Source organism: Dicentrarchus labrax, unplaced genomic scaffold, assembly GCF_905237075.1.
Source record: "Dicentrarchus labrax unplaced genomic scaffold, dlabrax2021, whole genome shotgun sequence".
NCBI lineage: Eukaryota > Metazoa > Chordata > Actinopteri > Moronidae > Dicentrarchus > Dicentrarchus labrax.
The window spans coordinates 17,126,558-17,151,537 of NW_026136705.1; the positions used below are offsets into that span (position 1 = coordinate 17,126,558).

The 24,980-nt window shown below is 40.2% G+C and overlaps 3 protein-coding genes across 6 annotated transcripts; all 3 read right to left on the reverse strand.

Annotated features, from left to right (window-relative positions):
• Positions 1-1,427: 1,427 nt before the first annotated feature.
• On the reverse strand, positions 1,428-9,997 carry rskrb (ribosomal protein S6 kinase related b). Its single transcript, XM_051402148.1, has 13 exons — positions 9,728-9,997; positions 8,008-8,298; positions 7,782-7,865; positions 7,369-7,437; positions 6,619-6,688; positions 5,493-5,600; positions 5,152-5,192; positions 4,265-4,292; positions 3,907-3,996; positions 3,652-3,740; positions 3,265-3,375; positions 3,024-3,137; positions 1,428-2,917 (listed from the first exon to the last, which is right to left on the reverse strand). Exons 1-13 carry the CDS (start codon positions 9,755-9,757, stop codon positions 2,681-2,683), a joined length of 1,362 nt encoding a protein of 453 aa, XP_051258108.1. The 5' UTR covers positions 9,758-9,997; the 3' UTR covers positions 1,428-2,680.
• A 459-nt stretch (positions 9,998-10,456) lies between these two features.
• Positions 10,457-17,748, reverse strand: cct8 (chaperonin containing TCP1, subunit 8 (theta)). Of its 3 annotated transcripts, none has more exons than XM_051401323.1 (16): positions 17,584-17,748; positions 16,876-16,966; positions 16,688-16,767; positions 16,435-16,584; positions 15,953-16,133; positions 15,783-15,844; positions 15,556-15,693; positions 14,814-14,992; positions 14,166-14,232; positions 13,984-14,071; positions 13,759-13,874; positions 13,576-13,647; positions 13,295-13,459; positions 12,767-12,886; positions 11,749-11,878; positions 10,457-10,731 (listed from the first exon to the last, which is right to left on the reverse strand). In XM_051401323.1, exons 1-15 carry the CDS (start codon positions 17,641-17,643, stop codon positions 11,771-11,773), a joined length of 1,677 nt encoding a protein of 558 aa, XP_051257283.1. In that variant the 5' UTR covers positions 17,644-17,748; the 3' UTR covers positions 10,457-10,731; positions 11,749-11,770. The 3 variants fall into 3 exon arrangements, with proteins under 3 accessions (XP_051257283.1, XP_051257284.1, XP_051257285.1); XM_051401324.1 differs by having other exon boundaries at positions 11,745-11,878; XM_051401325.1 differs by lacking the exon at positions 11,749-11,878.
• An 853-nt stretch (positions 17,749-18,601) lies between these two features.
• Positions 18,602-23,322, reverse strand: LOC127364128 (uncharacterized). 2 transcript variants are annotated; one of them, XM_051401327.1, is made up of 6 exons: positions 23,204-23,322; positions 21,896-22,219; positions 21,434-21,741; positions 21,200-21,295; positions 20,456-20,494; positions 19,555-19,693 (listed from the first exon to the last, which is right to left on the reverse strand). In XM_051401327.1, the coding sequence occupies exons 2-5, from the start codon at positions 22,202-22,204 to the stop codon at positions 20,464-20,466; spliced, it is 744 nt and encodes a 247-aa protein (XP_051257287.1). In that variant the 5' UTR covers positions 22,205-22,219; positions 23,204-23,322; the 3' UTR covers positions 19,555-19,693; positions 20,456-20,463. The 2 variants fall into 2 exon arrangements, with proteins under 2 accessions (XP_051257286.1, XP_051257287.1); XM_051401326.1 differs by lacking the exon at positions 20,456-20,494 and having other exon boundaries at positions 18,602-19,693.
• Positions 23,323-24,980: the final 1,658 nt, after the last annotated feature.

Consider the following 24,980-nt stretch of genomic DNA (forward strand, 5'->3'; position numbering starts at 1 on the left):
TTTTTCTGGGAACAATCAGAGGTCTCAATCCAGTATCCATAGAGTAATTACTCATATATTTATAGATGTGTATGATGGATTGGACTTAACATATTGCAAATAATGTGCTAATGACTAAGATTTTCATTTTTTTCATTGAGACTTTTTCCTTTGATAAATCAGATGTTAGATCCATACAATATCCATAGAAAAATGACTCAAATTATATCAGACCATGTTGTGAAAAAGAGATGGAAATACCTGAATTAGTGTGGCTACAAGCCTCTGCCTGTATCTGTACCGATTCTCTGACCTGTAGAGATTTCTGTTGGAAAAATTGGATTCATTTTTTACAGCTCCTGAGCAGTAAATTAAGTACGACCCAGTACTCTTGCTGGAGAGGACAGAGTTGAGTACTGGTTGACCACATATTGTGTATTCAGCAGGTCATCTAATGTAAAAGACACTGGGTTTTAGTATTGATGCTTCTCTCTTTGTAGCCCACGTTGGAGATGCCTATGCCTAAAGGTTTGTGCAGTGACATCTGCCTCCTGATGATGTACCTCTACTAACAGATCCTTTTATGAACACTTAACCATCTACCCTCTGTGGAAGAAATTACTTACATCTTTCAATTAGACACGACAAGAATGAAAATTACTAGATGAAAAGGTCTTGTAACTGTCAGGAAACTCTTGTTTTTCTTTCAAGGTGCACCAGCAAACATTCAGGTGATGACCTCATCCTAGTCCTCCTCCTTTTGTTCTGCAGCTCAGGTTCTCTGATAAATTTAAAATGCTATAAAATAAAACTTTTTAAAAGAAAATACATGTGTTAATATAACCGACTGCACATTCAGTTGTTTTGATAGACTTTGCTCTGCTGAAATATAACTACTATGGATAATATCAGTGGTAGTATTTAGATTCTTTATTAAAGTAAAAGTAGCAATATCATAGTGTAATACAAGTAAAAGTATTTAAAATGTTACTTTACTAGTTTACTAGTATAATTAACTAAATATACTTCAGTACGGCAGGTAAAATGGCCATTTTTATAATACTGGATTAATATTAGACTGATTTGAACAATTTTATACATAGACCTATTGTTGGATATAATGTATATACTGATTATAGGATTTCTAAAATATTAATATGTCACGTATCTAGTAACCATTGATGTCAAATAAATGTAGTGGAGTAAAAAGTACAATACTTCAGCCTGAAATGTAGTAGAAAGGAGAAATATCATTAAATGTAGCTCAAAAGTGTTCTTGCAGAAGTAGTACACACTTAATATCCACTGCTGTACACTGTAGAAAATGTAGTTTCTCAACCATATGTTCCTGCCAAAACAATGTGTCGTAGCTGTCAGGAAAAGTGAAGCGATGATGAATTTCTGTCATATTTCACACCTCACACAGACAAAACATAAAAATCCTCAGATTGCTGTACAGTAAGAGTTTAATATAACATCTGTGCTACATGGTTATTATAAAAAATACATTGTAACATAACATATAACATCAAATAGCATCCAAAATATTCATATAAACTTTATAAAGAGGTTTACAGTTAAGAAAAAAGCAAGCTCAGGATGACACGTGAGGCATTCTGGGTACACATCAGGGCATACTTTACAAAATCATAGTATAAACTGATGATCAGGTAAGTGCATGAGGGTGTGATTTCTGGCTAGGGTTACGGCAGCCTTGGACAATAGAAAAATCCCTGTTTCTATCAAAATGTTAACTGGAGGTAAACAGTACTTTTTGTTCGTTCAACCCTTAAAGTCCCAGCTCGGATCAGTACAGCTGGGTGTCATCTCAGAGTCAAAATCAAGGCTGATTTGAGAAAACCAGCGAGTGCTCCCCTGAGTTGCAGGTAATAAATGATTCAAACTGAAGCAGACGTTGAAGGCGTACACGTCTTAATGTGATGTTGTGATGCTCACGTGACTTTTACACAGTTCAGGAGGAGAGACGTTTCTGCTGCTAAACAATTTAGGCAGTATAGTGTGGGAAAGGTTATGTCACAGCATTAATAAAAGTACAGAACAGGTTTTATAGTAGAGATTCACATGAGGCAAGGAGTTTCTTTTTACTTCTGCCAACACAGTTTCATAATCATACATAAAAAATTCAAGGCAGAAGTTCAGAAATACACTCGTTTTGTTGAAGGGGTTTGGTTGGATTTCTACTTAACTACATATAACTTGTTGTAGAAAAAAAAAATAATTCAGTGCATTGTCTTCAACCAGCATGACTTTTCCATGTGGGGTGAATCTGATAGCAGTCGAACATTAGGTAATAACAGGGCGGACATGACCAGTTGCTGGAAAGTTGAAAGTAGATGGACAATAGTGCAATCTTTCTTGCACAACTGTTGAGCAAATACAGTAGGCTTGAAAAGGTGCTCATTGGAGAAAGGCAAACAAGTAACAAAAAGAAAAACAATAGTGCCCAGCACAACACAAAAAACCCCGCATAAAACTCGCCGAGACGAGTGGGGAAGTGGTGATCTTTACTCATTCCTTTCCAAACTATAGATCTAAATAAATCATCATTAGCTATTTAGGCTTTTACTAAATAAGACATTTTAGAAGGCGTACCACACCTGTGTGTAAGGGTGAATAAGTGTGTAGCAATACATACATTACCTTTAGTGTGTTAATAACCATACTGTAAACTCAGAGTCCGTCACACAAACACTTCCCTGCGTAGGCCTTTTTCCTGAGCAGGCTGCAGTGGGAGTACCGGGCCGGGCAGCGGTGCAGCTGTGTGAGTTTGTGTACCGGCGTCCAGGTGTGTGTCTGGCGTAGCGGGAGGGCTGAGGAACGAGTCGTAGTCGAAGCCTTTGAGAGGCTGCAGAGACAAAGTGAGGCCGCGTCGAGCTTTGGCGGCTCGGTCTGGTCTCTCTCTCAGCTGCAGAATCACCTGGACAGGGACAGGTAAAAATCACTTTGCTTTGCTTTGCATATTGAACGTTTCTTCCAACAGTCTGGACAACAACACTGGCTACATCCAGACATTCATCAGTTACCTCTACGGGCTGGCGCTGCAGCAAGGTGAGGTCAAAAGTTGTTCCATGGAAGAAGGTTTGGCGTTTGAAACGCTCAAGGGTCCTCAGGCGGCGGGTGGGGGTCTTGCACAAAAGCTGAACAAGGAAATGTGTGTAGGTCATAATATGACAGCTGAACATAGCAGTTAGGAGATACCAATGCATGTAGATGGGTGTAGATTTGAATGTTTTGTAGCAACATGATTAAACTTGGTGTAATTACCTCGGTTATTAGCAAGGCCAGTGGGGGGCTGAAGCTGAGGGGCATTTCATAGGGAAAACTCCTCACTTTCCTCAGCATACTGCAGTGGTCTGATTCTGGAGGCACAGGGAACTGAGGAGAGTTTGAGGTACATAAAGAGAGAAAAAACAGGGTCTTTCAAAAGCCAGATTTTAGAGTTTTATATAAGAATTAATTTAGATTATTACATTTTAAATGTTTTCTCACAACTTACACATACCCTGTAATTCAACAACTATCTAAAATGAGCTCCTGAATAATGCATCTAAAAGCATTTCACACTATTTCCTTTTACAGAACTACGTCACTGAAAGAGTAACTGTGAGTAATATCTGCTTATCATGCAAGACACTGAGCACAAGACCTCACCTTCCCAGTAACCAATGAGAAAAGCAGAATTCCCAGTGACCACCAATCAGCAGCGTGGTTGTACGGTCCGCCACTCAGCACCTCTGGGGCTGCAGAGCAGACAGAGCATGCTCACAGCACTGGATGTACTATATATTTGTACATTACTATATTGACTTTATAATAGATTAAAATAATGCACAAGTATGAGTCATTCGCAGAGCAGTGATGCGTTGGGATTAGCTACAGAAGTGGATGTGGTGGAGTATTTTTTACCCATGTATTGGATGGTTCCACAGATGGTAAAAGCTCTTCCTCCTCTCTCCAGGCGACGGGACAAACCAAAGTCAGCTAAGCGGAGGTGTCCTAGAACAGACCATTTTCTCTACATCATTATGCGCACATGATGTTGGACATGGGTTACAACTGGTGTTAAATATTTATGAATATTCACATCTTCAGCTGATCTTATTAGTGAATGTAATTGGATACGAAGGCTGTTCCCTCTCAGCCAACAGATGTACTGTTTGCATTAATGTGTATTGACTGAAAGCTGTGCAGGGTCAGGATGTTCTCTGGAATGTTCTTCTCCTGCATACCAGTGCTATGCTGCTCTCTGCTGGTGTTTACTCACCGTTGTCTGTCAGCAGGATATTCTCCATCTACAAAAAAATGTGCCAAAATGACTGAATTAGACACCCATTCATATTCACTGATGTACTAAATGAACTAATTGAACTATTAAGAAGAAGAATCTTGTCACACATTTGATTTTTTATTTAAACACAAGTTGGATATTTTAGTAGTCCAAAAAACTCATAAAAAGTGATCTGCAGCCTGTAACCTTTACAACCAAAACTGCAAATAGCTGGTCAGGAAGACATATCATATACCGTACTGTATTTGAACTACATTGATTGCATAAATGGACTTACTAACAAACAGTGATTAACAATGCGTGTTGACAAATTAGGAAACCTTTTACGTTAATGAGTAGATCTGCTCTAAACTGAACTAGAAAAAACTCTAAATTAAAAAGCATTCAGTCTGTTAAGTTAGTTAAATTATCCTTTATTGATCCATGCATTCTCTGCATTTGACCAAATTTTTCACTGGGAACCACACAGTTTATTGTTTAGTAAGTTAAAAACGTAGACTTTTTCAAACATTGACGATGCACATGGAGACTGCTGAGTTGGGTGTTCACATATGAACCATATAAGCAGGGCAGTGCTTGGTGCAAAACTGATTTGGCACTGTGCTCATAAACACGTGTTAGCTGAAATTATCCTGATGTACATTCTGTTATGATTCCTGTTTTGCATTTGGTTTTGAATGTCTTGTTACATATTTTAAGTTTCACATTTGGCGGTGTCTTGAAATCTCATGTTAATGTCACATAATTTCTTATTAAGTAAAGACTGATGTTACCTATAATCTTTGTTTTAAAAGAAATGCTTTTGTTTTGCATTTTTGAATAAACCAATGGTCCCAAACTTGTGAATGACCTCCCTCTCTTACCTTCACATCTCTGTGGATGATCCCAAAGTCATGCAGAAAGCCTGAATAAAATAATGACCAAAAGTACAAAACTCAACAAGAAAACATTTCAAATCCATCACTCATGTATTAAAAAATCATGACACTGCTTTGTTGCTGTAGAAGATCCTTTGAGAGCTCATGTCCTTTTAATTAGACCTCTTTTTATAATTACTTTCGGTTAAATACTGTTAGCCCAGGAAACTTTCTCACAGACATATCTGGTCTAATTAAGAAATATGAGAAGAAAGGTGCAGGTGTATATTATGTGAGTAGGTTAAACCATTTCTGTTAATATCCTTAGTATTATGTAGCATACTCACCGAGCGCACATCCCAGCTCGGCTGCGAACACTCGTACTGTGTCCTCTGTGAACTGACCAATCATCTGCCAGTAGGTGTACATGTCCCCTGTGCTGCAGTAGTCACACACTGCGGGAGTAGAGGCAGCATTAAAACATGCCTCAGTCATGTAATGTAATGTAGGTGTGAGGGGTAGTGGAGGTCAGCAGGATGTGGAACACACACTGGTAAAAGAAATTAGGAAAGAGGAGTGCAATCTGGAAGTGAGGATAGTGTAGAACTACTGTATCTACAAACAATGTTTTTAGTCTGCCAAGCTCACAGTTTAAAAGAAAAGTAGGTTGGGGTGCAGAGGTGAAAAGGTGTGTGTGTGTGTGTGTGTGTGTGTGTCTGGAATAAAAGATCGTCCCTCTCTACTTGGAGACAGTAATCATTATTTGTTTGGTGGTATAGGCAACAAAAGACGAAAGGAAGCGTTTGGCCTTAACATTGCTGACTAAGCTGTGACACAACAGAGATGCAGCATTGTGTAAAGTTTTCAGTCAACAATCATTTTCTGCAGATGAAGGCCTCAAGCAGCTGCCCTCTATAATACAGGAGGTCAGCTTTATATAGTTTTGATTTGCTCCAAATGTGCCCCATGTCTACATTTGTAGCTTAATGATTCAGTGATGATTCACCGTTAGGCAAGCAGGGGCATCTCTTTTAACGTGACACGTGTGTTCTTGTTGAGCTGCAGTAGCGTTCAACATCTGGTCCCCCGGCTAACATGCTCTCTTTTCACAGGGGGTGGGGAAGCAAACAAACTGGGTCACACTTTCTGAGTCAGCGGCTGATTTGGAAAAAAAAAGGGTAACTGCTCTGGAGGAGCGGAAAAAGGGGGCAAAGCAGATACAGGATAGACAGTGGTAGATTGGGGATGCTGGGTTGTAGGGATTGAAGGTTGAGTCTCAAGGCAAAACCAGATCAAAAAAAGACTTAATTGGAATCTATTTGTCTTTTGTTTATCATGTTCTAGGTATTGGGTTGGGGTTTGTGGGTAGATGCTGCACAAGACTACCAGTGTTGAGGTGAGAAAAGGAGGAGTGAGGGGGGTTTGGGTAGTGGATCTGGGTTGAACTGGGTCACTGGTCTCTGGCTGACTCACTAATGTAGAGGTGGCGCTGAGTCTGCCAGCAGTCCTCGAGGTCATGGACAAATGGATGGTGAACCTGACGCTGTGGGCAAAGGTCCAAGATCAACCTTAAAAATCTCCATTTTGGCCATCGATCAAAGAGAGGGTCACACTTTTTTCTTTACTGGGTCCAACTAGTATTTTTAACTCACAAATTGGCGGTGAGATTAAAAGACTCAAAATTGTCATTTTTGGAAGAAATGGTAGCATATCACCTCAGTGTGTCACATGAGGTATGCTTCCAGTCACAGCATAAGCTTCTGTCAGCTTTGTATCAATAACACATCATCTGCATACTTAGATATATTGTGTTCATTTTCACAGTTTTTATACATTAAATATTTGAATTAGATATGATCTGTGCAAATGGTTCAAGACTGATTGCAAAAAGAAAAACAGTTAAAGGGAAACCTTGATGTGCTCCTCTCCGTGATGCTGAAAAAAGTACTGACATATATCCATTTATCTTGACCTTTGTGTGATAAATTGTGTATAAAATGTCATTGCTTTTTCTTTTGACCTAACATTTGGATCCTTATTTTGCTTTCACATATCCACTGTAAGGTTTTCTAAGCATGCAAATTATTAATAATTGAATGGAAAGAGACTCAGGTAAACTGATGACTGATTATTTACTATTCCCAAAACCAGATACTTTCAAAAGCAAACTTCTTTTCTAAAATCTAAAAACAATGATTTTTAAAGCCTGTTCTCAGTACCCACCTGGACAATAACTTCTTCTTTTGACTGCTCCAAGACCCCAAGTCTTAGAATCTCTGATTTAGGGATAACCTGTTGGCCAACACAAAATACAGAGATGAAATAACAGTACACCGGACTGGTGTGTGTGTGTGTGTGTGTGTGTGTGTGTGTGTGTGTATGTTAAAAGCTTCAGTGACTACAGTTAAAATAAAAAAAGTCCTGACATGTGGATAATTTTGACCATTAAAAAGTACTTTTTAGTCAATTTCAAGGAATCATGAGCTTTAAAAATATCTTGCCAGCATAAAACATGTTGTATTTCTTTTACTTTGAAACTTTACAGGCCTATAAATAGTCTCAACTCAATAAACTGGCTGATCATTCATTCGATCAATCAAATAGAGGTAAAATGTGAGATTCGGGCAGAAACTCACTTTGACAGCGTATGTTTTCTGTTTGGCCTTGTCCTTCACTTTCAGAATTGGTCCAAATGAACCTTTGGCGATGTAACTCAACACCTGGTAGAGTGAAAACAGACACAGACAGAGAAAGAAAACACCAGACAGGTCAAGTGGAAAGGTAGCAATAGTACAAGTAAGACATTATCCAATCACATCAAGCCTTACACATTATTGGTGTCTATGTTGAACTGAGGTCTACCTGAAAGTGTTCGTGCCCAGGCATAGTTTTGTGGGGGAATTCAGGCAGGAACATGGCAATGAACCCCGGCAGGCTCCACTCCGATCTCAGCTTATCTGGGCCAACTCCTGCCAACCTCAGGACGTGCTCTGGGATATCGGGGGTCTTGCCTTGGAGCATTCGACGCTGGCCTAGACGCATGGCAGGTGGGGCCAGGCGACAGAGGCTTGCTGGGATAGACAGGCCCATGCTGGAGAGTAAGCCACGCCATCCAGATGAGAAGTCCTCATCCTCCGGTGCTTCAGCAGACCTCTATAGAGGACATGGGGGGCGTGCGGTTATGGCACAGGTTAATAGGTGGTGATAGATGGTTATTAACATGAATGATTATGGATCATGTCATTGAATATGCCTTCTGGGATGACATTTGAAGAAAACATAACTACCAAGATCTTTAAGGACCTCACTGAAGTTTCTGCATGTTTTAGCCAACTCCTAAATCTCAAATCAACAAACTTTTAATCCAGGGACTGTTCACTGGCGTTCTTGCTGTTTTACGCAAGAACGAGTATCAACACTTATCAAGGCAGGCGTGCAGTGCTAAAAGCAACCTTCTTTTACTTGACCTTTTGGGGGTTCATAGCCCAGATATCCATGAGCAAACAGGTCTGGTATGAGCGATGGAGGACAAAGGGAGACTTTTAAATATATGTATATTCACTATTTAACCAGAGAAAGTTGCTTAAGCATTGCTTAAATACACACACAGGGGAGCTGCTCAGTGCAAACACCTTCTCTGCTGTTGGATTACAGCATCTTTCCCACTGTGTAGCTCCACTTGAGCAATTGGACATATTCTGATAAAGGCTTTCTAAATCACTAATTTGCCATCAACCTGCTTTGTCCAAATCTATTTCAGCCACTGATTTCCTTCACTTTTCAGAATCGCCTGTGACTGCAAGACCTATATAGGGGCAACTACAAGTAGAACATATTTCTTACTGCAAAATGGTAAGTCTCATTTAAACCGTAGGTAGGAGAGGTCAGTGTATTCTGGTCCTGCAGTCCCAGAACATCACACTACCTTTTGCATTCCCATCTGCCAACAGATTACTTTTATTTAACCATTCCTGTGATTTAACAAGAGGAAACCACTGGGTCACACAACCCTTTCTCCCCCTCTTCTCCCCCCTGGGCTGCACAACAGATCTGATGCTCTGTGGTGCAAGATGTGTGTACTCAACCATGCAGGATGTTATTATCATATGAGCCAAATGAAGGGACACATCTACAGCCACTCAGCAAGAAATAACTGCCATCAATGCGACATCCGCCCGCTCTTTGACAAGACACTGAGCAACGTGAGGATGCAGGAACATTTTGTGTTATAAGGTGTTCAATTGCCAATAGAGTTTATATGTACCGGAAGCGTGTCGATTTCGCCTTCAAAGTAAAAGCGTCAAGATTACAGGTACTTTGGAAGACAGATGAACATATTTGAAAGACATTGCATCGCGTGTAATATTAATTAAATACTAATTTATCATTAACTTTGCACTTTGGTTACACTTAAATTAAACTGCTGCAAAAGAAAACGCTAAAACATTGCCATCCATGATTGGTACTGTCGTTCTTACAGTCTGGTGATTTGGGGAGCCAAATCATCGCCATGGAAACAGGGAACCCCTCCACTCACCAGCGTGCGTCACTCCATAGCAACCGGGAATTTCACTCAACTCACCTTCCTGGTTTTACTGCCGTCGGCCCCCATCAGTGTGACAGGACATCAGCACTGTAAGCTCAGGGCGACACCTGCTCCTCATCCAGGCACTTCACAGCAGCCTACCCACAGTTTCATGCGCAGCACACAAGGGCTGATTTAAGGTTTTAAGAAGCTAAATAACACTGTGTAGCAACAATCTGCGGCTGATCGGGGTATCCGGTGCAAAATGTGATATATATGGCGACATGAAAACAAGTTAATCCCGAGTATGGGCAACGTCAGCGCAAATCCGCCCACAGCTTTGCCATCCAATGAGACTGCAACCTGGTGGAGTTGAGCTCCCCCTGCTGCTCTCTGCACTTAGCGCTGCAGACATCAACCCCACTAATCACTTGACTATTTCTACTGTTGTTTGCATGTGCCTCAGAGCGTGTTTTTTTTTTAGTAACAAATGAATGCACACATCGATAACACTGTGAATGCATTCTGTGGGACATTGTGACACATCTTCAAATCGACGTCTCTGTTCAATTCTTCTGTTCTAAAAATAAACCAGTGCATGCATAATTTCTGCTGCTTCATCACGACGTTGAGAGCAAACCCCCAGGGCAGCATCAAAGGTTAATTCAAGCATGTTTGTAGTATGAGCAAGAATTTATTTATTTTTTCTTATTGAATGGCTAGAAAACTCAAAACAGATTAAAAAGTTAGTTGCACAAAAAGGAAAAAACAAAATCCAAGACATGGTGACAGCACAAGTGCCTTTTATTTGGGACCAACACAAAAAGCGAACAGTGCCATCCATACATTTGACTTTGACAACCAATGTGTGGTAATTTCTACAAAATAAACCAAACTGTTGAGCTTTAAATAAACAAGCAGAAAAAGGTTTTGTGAATCCATGTGGGAGCATTCAGGGTTAAAGGGGCATCAGCTGGACAGCTTCAGATTCAGTCATCCTCATCGAAGTCCTTCCTGCCCTGGGGAGGTTTTGGTCCCCCTGCTGGTTTGGCCATGATGATCTGAAAGGATGAAAAGACAGCAGTCAGTCACTTTCTGACTGGAAATCATAAAGGACTGAGATCCATGCTCTGAGGCAGCAACATACCTGTGAGATGGTAGCAAGTTAGCATGAAAAAAAAAAAAATCTTTGCTAAAACTTAAACAGATAATGACTATGGCCTCCACTTTCAAAGTAAAAGAAGTTATTTAATAAATCCCAAGGAGAGCAATGTATGGTGATTAATGAGCTGTATATATTTATAAATAAATGAAATGGCCTTTGAAGAAAGCTCTGATCCAGTTATTTTCAATGCTGGGATTAACCACAGCATTTCAGGCACTCTGTACATTTAACAGAGTTATGAGTCTTACCTTTGCATTTACTGCAACAGTAAAAATAAAAGGGAACTGGCAGTGGAAGCCCTGGTGGAGTGATGAAACACAATTTCCACAAGAAATGGCCTCATCTGGGATTTTCTTGAAGGTTGTGTAAATATTCTCATACTATACTAGTAACTGAGGAAGTGGGCTGAGATCTAGAGACTCTTTCAGATAAATTAAAATGGCTTCATAGTCGTCAGTACATCTTACTGGGAAAAATTCCCCTTCAGACAACAAAGCCACTTTCAGTCTCTGAAGCTGTGCATCTCATCTACATATTCCCTTTTTATTCAATCATGTTACATGCAACATTTTTATATTCTGCACTTGCCTGAGGACGTTCACTGAAATGAGAAGAGGTCATGAGTGCATGCAGCATGCTGTCAAACCATACTCTATCCGTTTTGTGTAAGTTTAGACTTTAAGTGATTTAGTCCGCTGTCAGTGACACACCTGGTATTATTCAAACACCTGAGAAGTTGCTGAATCTGCTGCAGCTATAAAAAAAAAATGCCTCTGCAGTGAGTTCTGTTTCACACCCAGTGTTAGTAGTGACAGGCAAGAGAACAAACAGTTCAGAGAACTCCAGTGTCCCGTGAGCGAGTGAGTACATCCGAGTGAGTCAAAAACACACGCTCATTCCAGGACCTACTGACAGAGGGTGTATGTGTGCGCCCTCTAATGGTGGGAATCAAAATGATCAGGCTCTTCGTCCCAGCTGTCCTTGTCCCAGTGGCCTCTCTGCTTGGGAGCCCTGGGTCCCCCTGCAGCCTTAGCCATGATGATCTGAATATATACACACACTCTAACGTTAACTACCTGAAGGCCCTCCCAATACCACTTCACCTGTTGAATTTCAGAAGATTGTTAGAGAGGAACACAGGAAAATGTAAAAGCCGGATCCTTCGCGAAGAAAGACAAACGCATAAATAAATAAGACCCTAGAATGTAGACATGATTCCAGGGTCCTCACCAGTTTGGTGTGTTGCACCTGTATCTATTTCACATCACTGATAAAGACAGGGCCTGACATGTTTGTGACTTTGTTTGACAGTTAAAATCCCTATAGTTAAAAACCCTCAAGGTAAAGAAAAATACACGGTTAAATTATTCAATTTAATAATAGCAAAATGCCAATGATCATCAGATTAAAACTATGTGACAATATTCTATATTTATTATTGTCAACAAATGCCATGAAGAGACCCAAAACAACATTGATCTTATTAACAGGTGTTGCCTGATATAGGAAATACCTCTGTACCTCCACATTGTCCAAAAATTATTTAAAAAACATCAATACAGCTGCACTGGGTGAAAAAAAAAGGGTACATTGTCCATGTTCATTATAACAAGGAACATGGACAATGTACCCTTTTTTCAAAAAACACTAAATATGTATTTATCTGTGGCTGAAAAAAACAATTGCACTGTAAACTTCTGTTTGTGGCATGTTAGCTAAAAACTGCCCAGCTGTTTTAGGAAATTACTTAGTTGTTCAAATAAATGAAAAGTTAAAATTTAAAGACTTGCGTGTCCATTAGAAATAAATGGGCTTTGGCTTGAGGTCCACAGAACGCATTGTTGTTTTGTTCTTTTAAAAAAAAATAAAATTCTATAAAAATCTTGGCTGCTTTTGATGATCCGTATTTGTGTGATTGTTTGTGTACACACCTGGTCGACCCTCAGCACTGTGATGGCAGCGTTGGTGGCCAGTTTGATGCCCCAGTGTTTGACCAGGTAAGGCTCCACAATGCCGCATTCAAGCATGTCCTTCAGAGCGGGGCCATCAGCCTGAAAACAACATCACATCCACGCAATCAGTCATCAGAACCAGACGAACACAGGAACAAGTAGCTCGACATATCCAGAAATAAATGCAGTGGGGTGTTCCGCATTCAGGAAAACTGAGAGGTAGCATGAAGTGTTTTACTAGCATCTGTTTTTGAGCTGTGGTAGCCACAAGCTAAATGTGTTTAATTAAGCATAATTACAGGCTACATTTTTGAACGCCATAATGGACTCTTAACCTCACCTCAGTAATATTACATGACTGATGTTTTGCTATTTTCCATTTCCTTTTCCATTTAGCAGACTGAAATTCATATTGAGTTAATAACAGGACTACCATGGGCTGGATTTTAAAAGACTATTACTTCATTAAATCAAGTAATACAGTTATTTTCATGTACACATACACACCTCAATGTCGAAGCCCATGTTTTTGTTTCCCTCGTGATGTGCAGAGTACAGTTTAGAGATGAGCTCACTCCCCTTCACACCAGAGTTCTCAGCGAGCGCACGTGGCAAGGACTCAAAGGCTTCAGCAAACTTTTTAATGGCGTACTGGTCCAGACCCGGGCAGGACTACAGAAAAAAAAGAGAAGTCATGTTTCTGCAATTTATCAGAGAAAAAGGGGCACAACCAATGCAGGCATTAGTCTGAACCAGGTACACTTCCACTTATACTCAAATCTGCATACCTCTCCGTATGAGGTGAGCTGTTTGGCCAGTTCAATCTCAGTGGCTCCTGCTCCAGGTATCAGTCGTTTGTCCTAGAGAGGGAAAAAGACACAGAAACTGTAGCTGTTGTGCAGGCCAAACAGTAAATGGAGTAGATTCTTAAATAGAGATAGTTCTTGCAGTGGCTCATTGCGTTGACTTACCCTGACCAGGACCTTGAAGGTGTTGACTCCATCATCTACAGCCCTCTCAATGTCGTCCATGAGGTTGTCAGTAGAGCCTCTGATCACCACCGTTGAGATAGCACCGTCCTCTTTCTCTGTTTAAAACAATGAAGACCAAACAATACATTAAGCCTTAAACTCATATGAAGCAAAGATCCGGTTTTAAAACGAAGACTCACAAGACCAGAGCAAAGAGGGATTTACCATGTTTGAAGACCACCACCTGAGTGTCTCCCACCTCTGTCAGGTACACGCTGTCACAGTGACCCATCTCCTCTGGAGTCGGAGCAGTCTAAGAAAGCACAAAAGCATTATAATATAGGATATAATGGTCTGTGTGATTATGGCTAAAATACCTGATCTGAACCAAACATCACAACACTCACCATCCTGGGCAGTGCTACAGCTCCCACAGTCTTGCATAACCTCCTGAGGTCCCACTTAGAGTTAAGCCTGATGGGGGAAAAAAAGGAGGATTTAGGGCTGTGAAGTACACAGAGATGAAAGACATACTCCCTTGAATACTACATTAATAATACTTTCATCAATCAGGTAGATTTTCTTAATAGTAGTAATCATGAATTCATGAAGTTAAAATCTTTGATGTTACAAAGAATGCATCGCGACAACCAAAACATACTGATGACAACAATGATAATAGTCCTAAAATGACAATTTATAACGAGAAAAGACTTAAAACATCACACTTTTGACAGATTTCAACTAAAAATTATAATGACATTTTCTGTAGCATTGCATGTCCCAAGTCAAATTACTGTATGCGTTCCACATACTGAGCTCTCGCTCTATTCCATTTCATTGTGTAAAACCTGCACATCTACTATGCTAACCTGAGCTAATGTCAGTAACAGAGGATGGAGGTATTAGTTTAGGTCACTTTGCAAGTACAACTGGAAACTGTCTCATGCCCATTTGGTTCAAACTATGTGCCTTTAGTAAAAGAAACTTAAAGTTTAAAACTCTCCTGTCCCACCAAATCAGACCACCTGATGATTGTTTGCTCCCTGTCTTACCTGACCACCATGAGCTGGTACTTGTTGGCGTAGTGCAGCGCCATGTCAGCCACTTTCCCTCCAGTTACCACCACGTTGGCACCGGCCTCCTTGATGGCCTTCACCTGAGCCTCCATCATATCCTCCTCTCCCTTACTGAAGTCCATGAGCTCCTTTGCATTATTTATCAGCACTGTGCCCTGTAAGACAGATAGCCTATTGTTAGCATCAAGATCAGTACCTTCGTAGGTTTGAGTGTATTAACACCACAACTTTACAAACCTCTGACACAGCCCAGAGCCCCTTTTCACAGCAGATATTTCGACTTATCATAGTAATGAAAGCACAGATGTTACTAATAACATTACTGATCCGTGTTATGAAAATGTACACAGTAAGTCGGTAACAATAATAGCGCAACAGTGGGCCAGCAACCAGGACACTGAAACAGCTAAATGTAGTTCAGACATCATTAATTTTATTATTTACACATGGGCTTTTCCTGCAGTGACATTTACATACATATATATTAAAAAGAGTCTTTTATTGGTAATTTCAAGCAAATTATATCCTGAAAACTTACTTACAACTGTGGTCTATATAATATATCTTAAAACAGTTAGATGAGTACAACTTGTGTCTCTTGTGAAATGTATCATGTTTTCATACATGGCCAAACTTGATGGGAAACCAGACTATGTTAGTACATTAATTTCATTTTTCTAAAGCAACAAGTAAAGTAAAAGAGAGACTGAAGTATTACCTTGGTCTCTGTCACCATGCAGTCAAACGGGCAGGAGTAGACAGCGATCTTGGAGTCTTTAACTGATGTGACGTCTCCCTCTGCCTCCTTCTTAAAAACCATACCATGTAGCATGGTAGATGCTGTCACCCCACAACCCTGAAAACACCACAGACATTAATTTAGAGGCAGACAAACACACACACACACGAACACATTTAATATATTCAATGGATAATGCTGCTTACCAAAATCTTGCATACTCTGACGCTATCAACATTGAAATTGCCAGACTCCGGGAAAATGGACACTGTAGCAAAAGACAGTAAAATAAAGAAACTCATGATTAATGCTACCATCAAGTTAATCATCTTTAACAGCCCTGGACTGGTTTAGGTAGCCTGGATTGCTGACTCACCACAGGCCTGTGCGATGAGGTTGGCGAGGAAATCTTCATTGCCGTACTGTTTACTGATAACTGCTGTACGGATGAGCGATGTCGCCTCATTGAGGTCATGGAGGTTCTTGGCTGAGGAACATACGCATTCTGGCAGGATCTCCAGAGCCTTTTTACATGCTTTCTCATAGCCGTCAATCACCTGTGGCAAAGAGGTAAGGGGATACTGAGCATATGCATTCATTTCTTTTGTTTTTGCAGACACCAATATCATGTATAAAAGCACACAAGTGGGTTTTAATAGGGGTTGAACACTTAACAGTTCTCAAAGAGGAACAAAAAAAGTTTTCTTCACAAGACAAGTGTGCCTGAAAAATATTACCAAAGGGCATAATGTGGGCAGAGAAGTAAATTAAGATAGTATTTCTTTGTTTTCCATTATATCATCACACATCTACGCAACACAACATGCATGCTGATGATCAGGGACTTCATTTGTTTACCTCTGACACAGACAGGCCCATCCTGAGGAGCTCTTCAGCCAGCTCCAGCAGAGCTCCAGCAAACACCAGGACAAAGTTTGTACCGTCTCCAACCTCCTGCTCTTGCATGTGGGACGCCATCACAATCATTTTTGCTGCTGGGTGCTGCACCTGTAGAACAAAATGACATTCATAGTTACAGCAGTTATTTTCCCGCGTTTATAAATAATTCCTGTCTGCAGAAAAGTTGCGTAAAAATGTGACATTTCCTCACCTCCAGCTCTCTGAGAATAGTTGCAGCGTCATTGGTGACAAACAGCTTCTCCAAGTGGTTGATGACCATTTTGTTCATACCTGAAAGGCAGAAAATGTTAGTCTTGCCAAGATATGTTTTAACAGGTCAAAGCAGGAGCAAAGACTTCATACAAATATAAATCTTACTGCTGGAGTGAGAGTGCTTACCGTTTGGCCCATAGGCGGTGCGTGTGGTCTGAGAAAGCTCCTTACAAGCTCTGATGTTACGATAGACTGCCTCTTCCAGCCCTGAATAGTGCTGCATCAGAGAACATAACTTAACTTACAACAGCTGGGACTTCTCAACAGAGGTGCATTACATTTCATTAGTCTCCATGTCAGACAAACAGTTCAGCTCATTGAAAGCAAATCCCATCAAAAGATTTTAATTTACCAGCAATATTCTAGGAAAATGAGCTTTATTCAACATTATTAAACAGTAGACAGTAAGCAGGGACAATTTAATTAACACCACTAAGATGTACGAAAGGTTAAAGCATAACAATATCCAATCCAGCCCAAAACAGGAAGCATCATCATCATCATCATCATCAGAGCCGAGGTGACAATCAGAAAAGCCCTCAGCTCTGACAGTTAGCTGAATGCTACCTGGGTGTGCCTGTTGTTGGCAGTGAGTTATCACAGCCGCTACACTACAGCAGACACATACACCATTAAGTGCTATGGTGGACTCTGAAAAGACCAAGAAACCAGCCTTTTGCCCCCATCATAACAGCCCCGGGTGCGAGCGGCCTGGCTGCTTTCTAGAAGTCTCCCACATGAGCGTGCTAACTCAGGGGCTAACGCTAGCCAGCGTGCTAGCTCACAACCGCACAAAGTTGCCCCTCTTCTCTCAACACAACCATTTAACCTCACCTTGGCGCCATCCTTCAACATTTGGGCAAAGCCCGGAGCTTTTGGTACGTGGAGAGCCATTTTGGGATGTTTAGCAGCCCCGGTATCTTGGAGAAGGTAGCCGCGGCGTGGGTTCAGCTCTGGGTACAAAGCCGGAGAGACAGAGGAGGAGCGATATGAGCAAGGCGTGGGGCTGAAGACGGGTAACAACAAGGGACAGGCTGAGCGAGTCGCGTTTCACCTGCAGTGACGGTAGCGACTCGCCACTTGGGGGAACTGTTGCCTTTTTTGGTTGTATGGCTGCATCTAAAGCAGGCCATGCGTTTCTGATGACTTCAGTCTAACAATTTAACTTATATACTTTAGATCTAATATTTACTTATAAAAGAAGTAAGACTATATGTCTTTATTACCGCGTTTGTGAATACTCCTGCGTTTAAAAATGTACTTAAAATTAAAGTAAATACGCAACATACGTACAGTAATATAAGGAAGTTTAAAAAGTAATAGTACTCATTATGCAGAACGGGCCCAGTCAGTGTTAGATTATATATTTAAAGTTCTAAATGTTAAACTACTGGATTATTAGAGGCATGTCACATTATTCATTATTGTACGTATGTGTGTGTATATAAAACAAACATTTTAAACTAAGAAACAAGTGAAAAAGGACAAAAGGATGTGTTGTTGCAAAAGTATCCATTGGAATTCAAACAAGAAGTGAAAAATATGGTAACAGTAAGAACACAAACAAGCAAATAATGTCACATTATTTCACCCAATTTCTAAATCTACATTTAACTCATATTTGTGTGATTCTGTGAAATATTGTAATGGTGTAAAACCTTCACAGCATGGTCCAAGGATCAAGTTCTGGCAGTGTAATTAATATGGACATGCTGAATAATAGGAGCAACACCCTCCACATCATTTAATAGAGACATTATAGACATTTTATAATAGCAAGAGTGACATTAGCAATCAAAGGTGTTACAAACAATCCAAATGACAATTATCATGTGTAAAAAAAAGACAAGACTTTTGGGTTGTTGAAGCTTATAGGTTTTATTTTGTTTTTCACATTTAGGCACATTGTCTGCCTTTCTCCCATTAGTGTAGAGAAGGCGGTAGCAATACACTGAAATGACAGAGAGGACGGTTTTGCTTCATTGGAGGCTGTTTGTTTGACAGTCACTACACTTTATGACATCATTATTGTAGCTATCAGGTAATGAGTCATTACGTTTTTCCCTATCACATTATCAAGTGATTTATGTGTACAGTATTGGTGCATAAATCATTCACAGGCCATTAAAAGTGCCAACCTCTGCCTAAAGGAAAGATATGAAAAAAGAGGGAAAAGAAATTGTAATCAATTCCTGCCTAAGCTATATATATAAAAAAGTCCCCTTTCATAGAAAATATACGTCATAATTTGGTATAATGAAATGACAAAATGACATTTATAAAAACGCATAACAAATGTTAGTAACATTATTGCATACATTTAAATAGAGGAAAATGTATCTCCCTCCGTCTGTATATTTAGTGTAAGTTCTGCAGATACAATTTTGGTCTCGTGCAGTTTCTTTTAAAGTAAATTCCAGAAACTAGGAAAAAGTTTCTGTGCCGAGTTAGAATATAAAACTACAAAATTAGTATTCTGAAAATGTAACTAAGACATTTGGTTGTAGCAGCTATCCATACACCACAATACAAAAATCCCTTTGGCAGCTACTGTAAAGATATTTTTACCCACAACTAGCTAACCTGAGACGTGTAAACACGCAAGAAAAATACTTGGATGTTTCTAAATACACACAGTATAGATAAAAAAGAAGACAAGCTGCCGTATAATAGTCTCCCAGTATCATGGCAATACTACATGTAAATGTAACAGTAATACCTCAATAATGATAAATGTGAAACATGGCTACAAAAGGTCCTGTGTTTTACATACACACATGTAGTTCAGTTGGGTTTGCGAACAGTGTTCACAGCTGTGTGGGCCCAACCTCCCAGTGTGTTTGAGAGGTGCTCGGCCCGACGTGTGAGGTTTGAGCGACTGAGTTTACCACTGGGGTCCAACTTTCTCATCACTGCTCCTCCAGAACTTTCCCTTGTACTGGTTCTGCAGAGAGAGAGAGAGAGAGAGACAGAGAACAACCATTACTGCACAAAGCATAAACACAGGGAGAGCAAGTAATGAAAGTGTTCTGGTTGTAAGACTTTACAAGTGTATTAATGCCAATGGAAATGGAAAATTCGACCAAATTAATCATTAGTACCTCTCCGTTTTATAAAAGACATGTATAAAAATGTAGCTGTTGTTTAAGTTATTTGTTCTCTCCTTTTTGTTTGTTGTCACTATTAACATTAAGGACTTTAAGCTGCATTTCAGTTTGTCATATTATCATTTTCAAAATGAGAAAATGAAAGCAATTTGGACCTAACAGGAAACAATGTTTTTTTTTTTTTTTAACTACAAACAAGATTTTTTTGTCTTCTAAAAACAGTGCCACATTAATCAGCCCATTTCTTTTAAAAAAGGCCTTTCCGAGACTTGCAGAAAGTATTTAAGAACTGATAGAGCGACAGAGAACGAGTCAATATGTAAAGCAAAGGGTAGTAAAAGAAGATGGAAGTGTGAGTCTGATAGAGAAGCAGAGCATCTCTTGCTTGGGCAATGCAAGTTATTAATCAGTCACAAAAGAGCAGCTTTTCATTGCATCCGGCCAGAGACTCACAATTTCACACACAGAGCCGTCCATGCATAGACAACCACACCAGGCGAGCTCAACATGCGCTTTCATGTCAAAAAATTAGTTACACTTGAAGCATATTTCCACAACGTGTGGTTGTAGAAGCATAATGTTTTGAGATTTGGATTTACCTTCTTCTCTACTCCACAATTAGGGAATAGTTGATCTGCCTGTTGTAGGAGGAAAACAAGCTTGTGTTTAAATTCCCAAAGTATGAGCTTTTCAGACAGTGAGGAAAGCAGTCGGCTGCATGTAATGCACACGGATAACGGACAGGGTCACCGCCCATGTGCCTTTCTGCTTTTCAACTTGTATCTCATTCCAGACCATGATTCATTTTGAATGTCAACACAGGAAGTGATGCAAATATAATCCAAGCTCTCTCAAGCATATTTGTCATTTCATCTGGCTCCAATTCCCACACCCATACTGTCTCCCTCTCCCCCTTACTCCCTCCTCATCCGAATACCAGAAACACAGACCCAGTTTCAAACCGACCCGGGAAGAATGTGTGTGGGGGAGGGGAAGGAAAGTCAAGGGCCTCTCAAACGGGGATGCAGAGTGGGATTCTTTGGGTTGGAGGGTGAAGAGGGCAGTCATGTGCCTCTGTGGTTTCCTCTATGCAGGATATGTATGAATAAAAGGAAATGGACTGATAGCGTCCTCGGATACACACAACACCCTTATTCATGTACAGCACACACATGCTTTCATTCACATACACAGAAGTATTTCACCCCCCACCATTTATTACTCCAGCTAGAAATAAAAACACCCAACATTTCTGACCAATAGTAAAATTGAAAAAAAAAAAAAAATAACTATTAAAACACATGCCTAGTGATCAATACATTTAACCCAAAATGAAGAATTACCTGTTATCTCTGCCAATTATATCATCAAAGGCCTTGGACAGATGTTTGAGCCTCTTGAGTCCACTGGACACTGACTCCAAATCTCGGTCAAACTTTCTGTTGTAGCAGAGGAAACCACAGAAACGATAAGAATAACATCAGGAACAACTATCAAAGCCACACATATATCAGCTGTGTCATGTATGTATGCAACTGTGCAGGTGGTTATCAAGCCCTGATTATTAGAAGACTCACATCCTCTGGTTCTGTGTGTTGGGGGAGGCAAATGGACTCCGTAGTGCAGCCATGCGGACCAGATGCCTCCTGCCTCCTCCTGTTTTCACCCCCCGTACGCCAGCCTCCGGAGTCCTTCGTCCCCTAGAGCCTGGGGTACGTCCGGGTGTGACTGCTGATCTTGGGGTGCGTCTGGGCGTTGCAGCTCGGCCAGGCGTACGTCTCGGAGTGCGAGAAGTTGAAGGACCAGCTTCTTCCCCATCACACGTCCGACCCGGGGTCTCTACCAAACACTCCTCATGTGCAAACTCTCTGTGCCTCTGCATCCTCTGGGTAAGGGGGATATGGACACACGGGAAGAGAGAGATGGTGAGCAGGGAACAAGGGATGCACATGTAGGTTTGGGACTAAAAACTAAGCTAACTAAAATTGTTTTAGTTGTACCCAGATCCAGTTAAATCAAAATCACACCAATCCACCTACCTGATACACTCCACTGATGGAGTTGCGAGCACTGCGAGTGAGTTTGCGGACTGCGTTGGGTTTTGGTTGCTCCTTCTGGGCCTCCCAGGTCGGATTCTCTGGGAGGGAGTTGGTCTGGACAGAACGCAGCGGGAGCCGCTTGCGCAAAGACATCCGCAGAGAGTTGAGTGAAGAGGAGGAGCGCAGCTTGCGGAAACGGTCGGGGGCTTCTGGAGAGCTCTCCGGTCCGTCAGACTCGTCCAGGACTGTATGGGCCCGCCAGATTCCCACCACAGCTCTACCAACTCCATCCATCACTGAAGACGCCATGTTGACTGAGCTTACCTGCAGAGAGGGAAGTGGGAACAGGAAAGCAAGGTATGGATTATAATGACAATACTAAAAAACATTTTTAATAGCAGTGTTTTACTCAAGTATGAGGAAACTAAAAATAGTGCTGGATAACGACTCCAGATACGCATTTGGCAACAATTTTGATAATCACTTAATCATTTATCAAGCAAAAATGACTTTCTCTCTGCTCCCAGCTTCTCAAATGCCAGGATTTGCTGCTTTTCTCTTTTATTTAGTCTTCTATAGATATATTGATCGGATATGGTAATAAATATTAATTGCAGCCGTAAATAAGACAGATAACTCCAAAACAGGACATAATTCAAACAGAATAAGCAAGTCACTCTTACTAACATTCAAAATAAAACACAAGGTAATAATGTAATGTCTCACATTGGGGAAGTAAGGAAGAGTATTTTCTAGATATTAAGACAGAGAAAGTAAAACTCTTCACAATCTTGAGCTACTTTAAGTGTAACTGGCCTTTTAAGACAGGACTTCACAATAATTTATTATTGACCAAAAATGTTGATGTTGAAGAACAAAAGAAGAGTAGTGAAGGCGAAAATGATCATGCAGAGGTTAATCGTGCTAGTGAAATATCCTTGGCTATTGTTTGACCAAAAGATCTGCCCTGTTTATAACTTCTAACCAGCAAAACACACCACGAGGCGCAAATAGCAGTGATTTATCGCGTATGCGTCAAGTGGGAAAGATAATGAAAATAAAAGCTTCACACTCTCAAACAATCGGACATCCTCAAGTAGTACCATTACCGACAAAAGGCCTTTGTTTACCATTCACAAACAACAAAAAGAGAGCTGTGCTGTGGCGAAGGCACCGTTAGGTTCTCTGCAGGAACAGCGTTAGCTACCGTTAAAACACCGGTTTACGCTCAATTAAAGTCTACTTAAATACCCAGAAAAAGATAAAAGAAGAGCAGCCCAACATGCGTCTATCGAACCGCTGGCTTACCTGAAAGTATCAACTGTGATAATCTGCCTGTCCTCTCGGTTTCAGCCGCTTGCTGCTGTGGTTTCTTTCTTTCTCTGTTTGAATTTGGCGGTGGACCGCTGCCTGCACGCAGACACACATCACCACGCCCTTTACGTAAACACTCCAGAAAGACGTGACGCGTTACGTCTCGGCGTGCAGGCGTGAGAGACTGAGACGTGCTTGAAAGATTGAATTGGTGCTTTTAACAATATAGGATATATCAGCAATTCATTTGGTACTTTGCTAATAAAATGTTAACCTCAAATACGCAACAGAAGTATTTAAAAAATCATACATTTAATTTATCCAACCCAGAAATTCATCCATCTGTGGGGTTTTTTTTGTGATATAAAGGCCTAGGCCTTTTTCATGGCAGACATTTTTTACTACTAGTCACACAGTAATGGCTCTGTTATATTCAAATGTCCCAGTGAGCCATGACAGTGTGACAGTGAGCCAGCATGCACAATACCTGAAACTGAAGCAGCTTAATGGAATTAATTCTTTTCTTTTCCTACAGTGACCTGAACTAAAAAAAAGTCCTCAGTGAAAGATAAATTATATGGGTTTATTTTATGAATGGATCGTTCTATGTGTGACACTTTTTTTGGATTGCTGTGCAGGCTGTGTTAAAGATTTATGAAAAAAGAAGCTGTGAGAAGCCACAATTCTGTTTTAAATCTTCCTATTTTGAATGGCAAGTTTTATATGTATAAATGTAAATGGTCACAGAAGACCAACATATATCAGTTCAACACTGAGGTGAGACATTACTATAAAACATTATATGGACAAATAAACAGAAAGCCATCAAGACTATGGTAATCTACAATACCTGTTTCGGTGTCTTTGTATATGTTTCTAATTTGTTTGTGTTTATCCTTCTTATGTTTATATAACTTTGTATCAATACTGTAAGTAAAACAAATGCTGATCATGAGACCCGTTATAATGTAATTGGTTAGTTGTATTGTCATGTCAACTTTAATCTATTCTACATTGACTGAAATTACATTTCTCTTTGTTTGCAGATTTATTGCATACATTTCTGTAATAAAACAGATAAAGGTTTCTGCACATTACATTTATCATCATCACCATGTCATAACCTTCCTTAAATATCCAACATACTAGTCATCTTTTTCTTGTACAGTTTCATACATGCTAATGTAGATTATACGCATACCAGTGAAACTCATATATACCACTTACAGTATATATGCAATCCAGGAAAACAGTCCAATAATAAATCTTATCTTTGTGAGGTTTACAATGTCGTTTTTATTGACTTGGCGTGATATAGATTAGGTTGATTCAGCTTGATAAGTTTTGAGACCAGTAGGTAATAGTGTTGTACTGCATTATTTCATATGTGAGAGGTGTTTCAAATATTTTGTCCACCACATTTACACACATAAGGAAGACAGAAAATGGTCTTTATTCAATGCTGTTAACAAAGCCTTCATGTCATGCTGTCAGTATTTTCTTGAATTATATAATGATATGTGGGATTGGAGGTATAATTGAATTTATATGCATCTTTTTATTCAGACAGCTTATTTCATTGTGCCAGCTGAGTGAACGGGGCACTGGCTTCTTTCACCTGTTAGGTCATCATATTATTAGGCTATATCTTCTCCAAAAGTATCATTAGTTATCAACAAAAAATCACCACATTATATTGATATATAATATATGGTATATATTGATGTATATATTGATGTATTTGGTCAAGAACCCACGAGCGTACTGGTTG

Coding starts and splice junctions, on each gene's coding strand:
- LOC127364128 (XM_051401326.1), bottom strand. CDS start 22,204: ATGGCGTCTTCAGTGATGGATGGAGTTGGTAGAGCTGTGGTGGGAATC. Junction 21,742..21,895: donor CCATCAGTGGAGTGTATCAG/GTAGGTGGATTG, acceptor CCCCTTACCCAG/AGGATGCAGAGGCACAGAGA. Junction 19,694..21,199: donor ATAATTGGCAGAGATAACAG/GTAATTCTTCAT, acceptor CTCTCTCTGCAG/AACCAGTACAAGGGAAAGTT.
- cct8 (XM_051401323.1), bottom strand. CDS start 17,643: ATGGCTCTCCACGTACCAAAAGCTCCGGGCTTTGCCCAAATGTTGAAG. Junction 14,072..14,165: donor CTGTAGCACTGCCCAGGATG/GTGAGTGTTGTG, acceptor GTGCTTTCTTAG/ACTGCTCCGACTCCAGAGGA. Junction 13,648..13,758: donor CCTTCAAGGTCCTGGTCAGG/GTAAGTCAACGC, acceptor TTCCCTCTCTAG/GACAAACGACTGATACCTGG.
- rskrb (XM_051402148.1), bottom strand. CDS start 9,757: ATGGGGGCCGACGGCAGTAAAACCAGGAAG. Junction 7,866..8,007: donor CTGGGCACGAACACTTTCAG/GTAGACCTCAGT, acceptor TCACTCTACCAG/GTGTTGAGTTACATCGCCAA. Junction 3,138..3,264: donor TGGCCTTGCTAATAACCGAG/GTAATTACACCA, acceptor TTCCTTGTTCAG/CTTTTGTGCAAGACCCCCAC.